Here is a 9,593-nt window from a genome sequence, read left to right on the forward strand (position 1 = left end):
TGACCCGCATATTTTTGCCCCTGTCTTAAATTAGAACATCTTCATGGTTGCTCTAAATTACACTCAATTGCTACAATGTACCAGGGGCCACTCTGCAGCTAAGAATAGAGGAAGAGAACTGCTAACATGGATTTTGACAAATGGGAAGGAGGCAGACAAGCAAAGGGCCAAATCCAGGTTCCTGCATTAGGGGCTGAGAGGGAATAAGGGAGTAAATCAGTCCCATCCTCTGCAGCCATGGAGACTCCCAAAGCAATATAACTGGTACTGTTCACTGTACATGAGTTGGGGCTGGATGTGTGTGTGGAGGGGGGTTAATGTGTGCTTGCACAGAGCAAGGCTAGAAGAACCATTTGCTACAAGGCTCCTCTTGTCTCTTCCCCCGCTTCCTTCCAAATCGAGCAGGGATTCATTGGTGCCATGGGCGCAGCTGTGCAAGCATCCTAAGGAGAGGATGGGGAAGCAGTCCTTTCCTCTAGCACACAGCCAGTTTTTTGGGCTGTGCTCTGTATTCCAGAATTTGGGCCAAAATGAAGACGAGAGCAAGATCATACACTTGAAGCCAAATAAATAAGAATGGCAGGAGGTTCTGCTGATTAAAAATGGGATTAAATTGAGAGAGGTTTTGTGTTGATACTTAAATGTTTTTGTTTAAATTATTTTAACAGATACTCAAGAGGGTGGTAGCAGTAGAAGACACGGTACCTCCATGGTGAGTTCAGCTTCTATGAGTATTCTGCACAGCTCTTCACTTCATGACTATACCCCTGTCAGTCGCTCTGAAAACCAGGATTCTCTTCAGGTATCTTCCCTAGTCTCCTGTCCATTTGCTTTGCTTTGCTTCCCTTCCTATATTTTTCTTTATCATATTTTCCTGCATCCTACATTTGTTACATGACTATTTATGGTCATGAGAGGGGTGGAATCTAGGATAAGAAAATATGAATTTATGAACTATTATTAAGTTACTGTAAATGTATCATCATCACCAAGGATAAATCAACTTTTAGAATTAATTTTAAAACTTTACTGGAATACATTTTTCCGATGTTTTAAACAAAATGCAACAATATACATTAATTTTGAAACCAAAACTTGATAAAAGCAAAAATTATTTAATTTTGAAAGTGATCTTGTGTATCTCCATAGGCTCTTAGTTCTTTGGATGAAGATGACCCAAACATCTTGCTTGCTATTCAATTATCATTGCAAGAATCTGGCCTGGCTATTGATGAAGAAACTAGAGACTTCCTTAATAATGAGGCATCATTAGGAGCAATAGGTACATCTTTGCCTACAAGACTGGACTCAGTTCCTGTAAATATAGATAACCCTAGGGCTGCTTTGAGCAGCTCTGAGTTGTTAGAACTTGGTGATAGTTTGATGAGACTAGGGGCAGGCATTGATCCATTTTCAGCTGATCGCCTTAGTTCACACCCTTTCAGTGATACAAGAAGTGGATTATACTCAACAGCTAGTGATGCTGATTCAAGTAGCCAGGATCCCAACATTAATGAAAATCTGCTTGGAAATATCATGGCCTGGTTCCATGACATGAACCCTCAGAGTATCGCACTCATTCCTTCAGCAAGTACAGAAACTGATGAGGATTCACAGCAACATAGTATTGATGGGTCAGGAGGACAAGCAAATCTTATAGAGGTAGGACTGGAGCCTCAGGAAGAGCATGCACTTTTTGAGGATGCCATCAGAATTGAAGGCAGAGGAACTCAAACAGAAGCAAGTATTTCTGAAGAAAACATCATTCCAGGGGAAAGACTGCCACAAAGTGGTGACTGTACCGGGGATGCTATTAGCAATGTGGATACTTCAGAAGATGTTGCAAGTCAAACTCCTCAGACCTCAAATGAATGGATTGAGCATGTACATTTGGTATGAACACAAACTAGTTTTTGAGCTTAAATGGATGGTAGTTACAGATGGTACAGTATGTTGAGTAAGCATTATGGGGACTTTGATCCACATACTTACAGCTCAGTTGTAAACCACTGACATGATGATGGAATACATAGGCATTCCCTTGAATTGAAGTTCTTTAGACTAATAATATGAACCTTTCAAGGAATATCCTTTGCATTTAATTAGGTAGTGTTTGCCTTTTTTGCTCTGAAGGAAGAGGAATAAGTAGGTTGTATTCCACATTCCTAATACATTGCAGCATCTGTTTAGCCTTACGTTGGTGATCCTTAATTTGAAAGTATGGATTAAAGGCTTACACTGATTATTTTTGTTATTTAGCAAAAATAGTTTTTTCCATTTTTAGAACTCAATCTTTCAGCAAAATAACAACATTTAGCAGTTCATTTACATTTTGTTTTTGCTTTTCCATAACTTTTTCCTTATTTATCTTTCATTTTTTACTAGAGTAAATTGAGGTATTTAATACTTCTCTTTAGTGCTGCTCTAGGAACAAGGAAATGGATATTCTTTTAATATTAAAATCAAATATTTTTTCCATGTCTATTTACAGTCCAAATATGCCAAACTGTGAATAGCTAGTTAACTTTAACCCAATACAACAGGTACACAGTGTGCCTGTATCAAAGTAATCCCCATGATTCTTAGCAGTGAACCACCGGGTAGCATTTCTTCTCTAAATTAAATGGCATTTATTGTCATGGTGACTGCATTTAATTAAATGTAGCCTGTACCTTAAGTTAATTAAACCTAATGCTGCTGTTAAACAGTTGTTTTAAATATTAAAATACAGTTTATTAGCAACAGCTATGCTGTATTTGAGACACTTTAATGGAAGTGCAATCATAGTTCTTTTTCATAATTTTACAATGCATTTTATGCACTAATGGTGCAATTAATTTCAATGGTAACATTTTATAAAATATAGAAATATGAAATTTTCGTATTATTGCCAGTCCCACAATTATTAAGGTTCAATAATCCATTCTGTGCAACATGTTACCGTGCCTTTGCCGTAATCCAAATGGATAGTTGCCACAGTTAAATAAGTAATTCAGATTCAGTGTCTGTTCTGGAGTAACTATGCTATTAATTGAAAAGACCTCCATAAAACCACCCATGGCCTTGCCTTTACAGTAAACAATGACTAAATGTTCAGTCAGTGTTTTTCCATAAATAACAAACACTGCTAGATATTCGTTCAATTGCACAATATTCACTTGCTGTGTGATTACTGTTTAGTAGAAAAATGAAACAAAAAAAAGACCCTTTCTAGTTGTTGTACTGTGAAGAAAATATTGGTTTTAGATTTGCTTAAAAGCATCAAAAATACAGTTAGTGGTGAGATACAATGGTACAGTATGTAATTACAACTAGAGTAAATTGTTGAAAGTGCTGTTTTACTTGCATATAGTCAAAACCTGTCATAATATAAGGAAAATCAATACACAACACTCCATTGTAAGATTTGCTTGACTGTTAGATTTGTTGATATAAAAGTTTTTCACTACCGAGCCTGTATAGGCAAGTATGATGGCAAACAAAGATACATATATATATAGATAGATAGAAATATAGAGAGATTACTGTGAGTGTTTTGGTAAATATTTCATTCAAATCCTACTTCTGGAACTTTGTAGTCACAAGGTCCATATTAGTAAGGAGTTATATATGAATATTTTATCTCCAGCTGCCACACAAAAATTGTTCTCTCTCTAGCATTGTCTTTAGAGAGAATGGTTTGAGGCTGTTACTATGCTCTATAATTCCATTACATTTTCTAACTTTGCCTCTAGGTGCCCCATCTCAAAAACATTGATGTTGAACCCTTTGTCATCTTTGGAAAGTACCTATTTTAAAATGTTCTATGCTATAAAATACTATAATCTAAAATAGTTCTTTAAAGACTGTCGTCATGACCTGGTCCAAAACTTAAAAATGTTTGACTCACATAGCATCCTTGAGTTGTAATTTCTGAATAGAAAGATTCTCACAGATTGTATATTGCATTGAGATGCGTCTTGCAAAGCTACAGTAAGAATGTAAGAGTGCTCTGTGAAGATAGTGAAGTTTGTGGGTTCTGGTTTTTCTGTACTTTGTTTAGGTTGTGCAGTATATCCATTGTTTCTGTGTTACTCTATTCCGAGCATGAAAATGAGCATATTAAATTTGTATTTTCTTAGTACTTATTTTAAAAATCACCAGTCATTCACTTTACAATTCAGAAATAAAGTTTGGCAAGCCTATTTTGTAAACCTATTAATTTTATAATGTAAAAAAATTACTCTAACCTTGAATTGTTGTTTGCACTTTCATAGTCTATACTTGATACATTCCCACTTTATATACAGTAGGATACTACAACGATGTAGATGTTTGGCCAAAAGAATGCTGTTAATATGTAAAATCCTTTGATTAAACATTTATTACTTAAACTATTTCCCTTGTCTCATTACAACTTCGACTTTATTTTGGCAAATTCCTAAGAATGATTTGATTAATTTGGTTCTTAGACTATGAATATTTTATCCTACACTGTGGATGGGAGTTGCAGACCATATAAAGTCAGGCATTTCTTGATGCTTTAAAAAAAAAAAAAAAAAGGATGATAGTATAATGTATTTAATTGAGGTGACCATATTTTATTAGGGGTAAAATTTAAGAGGGAAAAAAACATCCAAAATGCACTTAATTTTTTGTTGAGTAATCTGACCCCTAGTGATTAAAGATCTTCCATCACACTGAGTAGTGTTGCAAACCACAACTTGTGCTACTAAAGTCCATGGAACTACTTATGGAGTAAAGGTATCGCAATCTGGGAACAACTCTGAACATAGGGGCATATGAAGGCAGAACACAGTAAAACCTCCGAGTTACAAACACCTCTGGAATAGAGGTTGTTTGTTCAGAGTTACGAACATTTCAGAGTTACAAAACGCTATGGTGGTGGTTTCAAAAGTTTACAACTGCATATTGACTTAATACAACTTTGAAACTTTACTATGCAGAAGCAAAATGCTGCTTTCCCTTTTTTGAATAGTTTACATTTAACACAATACTGTACTGTATTTGCTTTTTTGTCTCTGTTGCTGCCTGATTGTGTATTTACAGTTCCAAATGAGGTACATGGTTGGTCAATTCGTAACTCTGAGGTACTACTGCAGCATAAAGTGTAGATATTGTACTATCTCTATAAGAGAAAAGCTGCATCTGCAGTGACCCTGCTGATTTTTGTACCTGAGCTCTCACAGTCCACCACCTAAGGAACACATTCAACCCCTAATAGGGTTCCAAAAGATTAAACTTCTAGCCAGACCCTTTGTGTGAGAAGTTAAATAGGAGTATACGTATTCTGTTATTACCAAGTATCTTCCTCCAACTGGTATGCAGTATCAACTTTTATTTTGAATGTACTATAATAAAAATACTTGGAGTCTTAAACTGGATACTAGAATTTGCTCTTAAAATACTGGGCCTTGGGCAGGTGGAGAAGACAGATATGAGCTACCCTAGCCATCACAAACTGATAATACCTATTAAAATTACGAAAAAATATCTTGAGGGTCTTTTTAAATAACAAGCATGCAGAGTTGTTGGCAATCCATTATGGTAAGATCGATTTTCTGCTTAATTAAGTCTTCTCATGATGGCCTCTTCCTCCACACTAGGTTTCCTACTACTGTGACCTCAGGTGGTGGCAAGGGTGGAAGACTTAGGATACACATGATGCAGGTAGCCAGGGTTTTTTTTTACCATGTTGTCAAGAGCTCTTATCAGAGCTAAACAGTAGTAAAAACACCAGCTACTAACCTGTCTAGACTAGGGCGCCAGCATTGCACTCAGGCAGTGGTGGAAAACTTTCAGGATAAAGGTCCAGATCTTCAAAAGTAGTTAGGTACCTAATTCCCATTCCAGTCATGAAGGATCTGGCCCTAAGAGGCTAGTGGAGATGCATCCCTGAGATATTTCACTGCCCCAACACCTTCAGCTTCAGAACAGTGGATGGGTTATTATTGAAAGAAGGAGGCAGGATCTGATTTACTTGCTGCACATGTCATATTTCTAGCAGACAGTGATGACAGAGGAAATGCTTTGAGGCATAAAAGTGGAGTCCCTAAGATATGGTATACTTCAGCTCAAATGTTAGCTACTTCAAATCCTGTACCTATGTAGTCTATTAAACAATTGTCTATGAAAGTAGCAATGTATGTCTATATAACAAGACAATGTAAGAAGTTTGTTTCAGATGATATTCTGAAATTTGTTTTTACAGGTAGTGTTGAAATTTGTTCACAAATATTGTACATCTATTCAAAGAGGAAGTTGTCCTACCTCTTTTTATTTTTTAAACAGCTGCAAACCTTCTTTCTTAGATTCTTCATATAGAATTGAAGCTACATCTCACCTTTACATTCATGTTAAAGCTAATTGTTAGTAGGATTATGCCACTGTAAATGCATTTAGTTCCAGCTGTAAAAGTTAAGATTTACCCATTTTTTTTACAACTGCACTTCTACTGAGTTTTATATTATACCACAGCTTGAATTTTTGTAAGTGATTTTCCTTAGCCTTACTCTAAGATATTTTGCCTCACACTGTTCCTTTTCCCAGTTCATGCTGAAAAGGATTTTGCATATGAAAGCCCAATGAACTGTAGTAAATAAGTAAAATATTCTTCAGGATTCAAGCAGCAATGGTGCTTTCCTCCCAGCATGAGTTGTGAATCTGCCACAAGATACTGAAAGATAATATGCTTTTTTTACATTACACTGGTAAAACTGAAATCTAAAAATAATTCACCTGACCCAGAAACTAAGTAGTGATGTGCAAGATTTGGACCCAGGTACTTTTCCATAATCAATGACTAATGGAGTTGATCAAGTGACACATAGAAAAGTTTTTTTTGGCTCTAGCCCTTGCGTGTGAATTGTCTGATCAATAAAAACAAACAGTTTGAAAAGATGGGTTTTTACAGATTTCTGTCACAGGTTAGTCTGCAATTTGTGTTTACTTTGACTGTTTGTTTCTACTCCCCATGCGGAGCTTTTTAAACTAATTCTATTTAGCCAACACCAAAAGCCTGTCTTCTGACAATTGCCAATGCCAGGTGCTTCAGAGGAAATGAACACAGCAGGTAATCATCAAATGATCCATCCACTGTCGCCCATTCCCAGCTTCTGGCACACAAAGGCTATGGACACCATCCCTGCCCATCCTGGCTAATAGCCATGAATTTATCTAGTTCTTTTTTGAACCCTATTATAGTATTGGCCTTCACAACATCCTCTGGCAAAGAGTTCACCAAGTTGACTGTGCATCGTGTGAAGAAACACTTCCTTTTGTTTGTTTTAAACCTGCTGCCTATTAATTTCATTTGGTGACCCCTAGTTCTTCTGTTATAAGAAGAGTAAATAACAATTTACTTGCTCCCCACCACTCATGATTTTATAGACCCCTATCATATCCCCTCTTAGTTGTCTCTTCCAGGATGAAAATTCCCAGTCTTATTAAGCTCTCCTCATATGGAAGCTGTTCCATATCCCTAATCATTTTTGTTGCCTTTCTCTGTACCCCTTCCAATTCCAATATATCTTTTTTGAAATGGGGCGACCAGATCTGCATGCACTATTCAAGATGCAGGTGTACCATGGATTTATAGAGGCTATATGGTATTTTCTATTTTATTCATTATCTCTTTCCTAATGATTCCCAACATTGTTAGCTTTTTTTGACTGGAGCTGCACATTGTGTGGATGTTTTCAGAGAACTATACACAATGACTCCAAAATCTCTTTCTTGCATGATAGCAGCTAATTTACACCCCGTCATTTTATATGTATAGCTGGGATTATGTTTTCTAATGTGCATTACTTTGCGTTTATCAACATTGAATTTCATCTGCCATTTTGCTGCCCAGTCACCCAGTTTTGTGAGATCTCTTTGCAACTCCTCACAGTCTGCTTTAGACTTAACTATGTTGGGTAGTTTTGTATCATCTGCAGATTTGGCCACCTCACTGTTAACCCCTTTTTCCAGCTCATTAAGGAATATATTGAACAGCATTGGTCCTAGTACAGGCATCTGAGGGACACCACTATTTACCTCTCTCCATTCTGAAAACTGACCATTTATTCCTACCTTTTGTTTCCTATCTTGTAACCAGTTATTGATCCATGAGAGCACCTTCCCTTTTATCCCGTGGCAACTTATTTGCTTAAGAGCCTTTGGTGAGGGATGTTGTCAAAAGCTTTCTGAAAATCTTAAGTACACTAGATCCTCCTTGTCTATATGCTTGTGACCCTCTCAAAGAATTCTAGTAGATTGGTGAGGCATGATTTCCCTTTACAAAAACCATGTTGACTCTTCCCCCCAACAAATTATGTTCATCTATGCATCTGATTATTCTGTTCTTTACTATAGTTTCAACCCATTTGCCCAGTACTGAAGTTAAGACTATAAATGCCGGGATTGCCTCTGGAGCCTTTTTTAAAAATTTGTCTCACATTAGCTATCCTTCAGTCCTCTGGTACAGAAACTGGTTTAAATGATAGGTAACAAAGCATTTCACATTTGAGTTCCTTCAGAACTCTTGAGTGAATACCATCTGATCATGGTGACTTGTTAACTGTTTTATTAATTAATTTGTTCCAGCACCTTCGCTAGGGACACTTCAATCCAGGACAGTTCCTCAGATTTGTCACCTAAAAAGAATGGCTCAGGTTGGGAAATATCTCACATCCTCAGCTGTGAAGGCTGATGCAAAGCCTTCATTTAATTTCTCCGCAATGGCCTTATCTCTTGTGAATGCTCCTTTAGTATCTTGATCATCCAGTGATCCCACTGGTTGTTTAAGAGGCTTCCTGCTTGTGGTGGTGTTAAAAAAAAAAATTAGTTTTTTGCTACCTGTTCTTCAAGGGTTTTTTCCTTCCTAATTACATTTTTACACTTCATTTGCCAGAGTTTATGCTCCTTTCTATTTTCCTCAATAGGATTTAACTTCCACTTTTTATAGGATGTCTTTTTGCCACCCAGTGCTTCTTAGTTGTTTAGCTATGGTGGCACTTCTTTGGTCCTCTTACTGTGTTTTTTAATTTGGAGTGTACATTTAAGTTGAGCCTCTATTATCGTGTCTTTAAAAAGTTTTCATGCAGCTTGCAGGGATTTCACTTTTGGCATTGTACCTTTTAATTTCTGTTTAGCTAACTTCCTCATTTTTGTGTAGCTCCCTTTTCTGAAATTAAATGCTACTGTGGTGGGTTGCTGTTCTCCCTTACCTCTGCCCCATAGGGATGTTAAATTTTATTATGTTATGGTCACTATTACCAAGCGGTTCGACTATATTCACCTCTTGGACCAGATCCTGTGCTCCACTTAAGACTAAATCGAGAATTGCCTCTCCCCTTGTGGGTTCCAAGACTAGCTGCTCCAAGGAGGAGTCATTTATGGTGTCAAGAAACTTTGTCTCTGCCTCCTCTCCTGAGGTGATGTATCCAGTCAATAGGGGGATAGCTGAAATTCCCTTCCCCATTGAGTTTATTTTATAGCCTCTTTAATCTCCCTGAGCCCATGCACAGTCACTATCACAATCCTAATCAGGTGGTTGGTAGCATATCCCTACTGCTATAGTCTTACATAAGAATGGCCATACTGGATCA

At 37.0% G+C, this 9,593-nt stretch overlaps 1 protein-coding gene across 10 annotated transcripts in view; it reads left to right on the plus strand.

Moving 5' to 3' along the window:
• The window catches only part of ANKIB1 (ankyrin repeat and IBR domain containing 1), a 168,192-nt gene extending 163,816 nt beyond the window's left edge, over positions 1–4,376 (plus strand). For 9 of the 10 annotated variants that reach the window (XM_050939504.1, XM_050939502.1, XM_050939506.1 and 6 more), the window contains 2 exons: positions 669–802; positions 1,150–4,376. In XM_050939504.1, coding sequence (XP_050795461.1) covers positions 669–802; positions 1,150–1,899 — 884 coding nt within the window. In that variant the 3' untranslated portion in view covers positions 1,900–4,376. The remainder of the gene's footprint in view (positions 1–668; positions 803–1,149) is intronic. The other variant, XM_050939505.1, reaches the window with a different exon arrangement.
• The last annotated feature ends 5,217 nt before the right edge of the window (positions 4,377–9,593 follow it).

This window comes from Gopherus flavomarginatus, chromosome 2, assembly GCF_025201925.1.
Source record: "Gopherus flavomarginatus isolate rGopFla2 chromosome 2, rGopFla2.mat.asm, whole genome shotgun sequence".
In the NCBI taxonomy this organism is placed as follows: domain Eukaryota; kingdom Metazoa; phylum Chordata; order Testudines; family Testudinidae; genus Gopherus; species Gopherus flavomarginatus.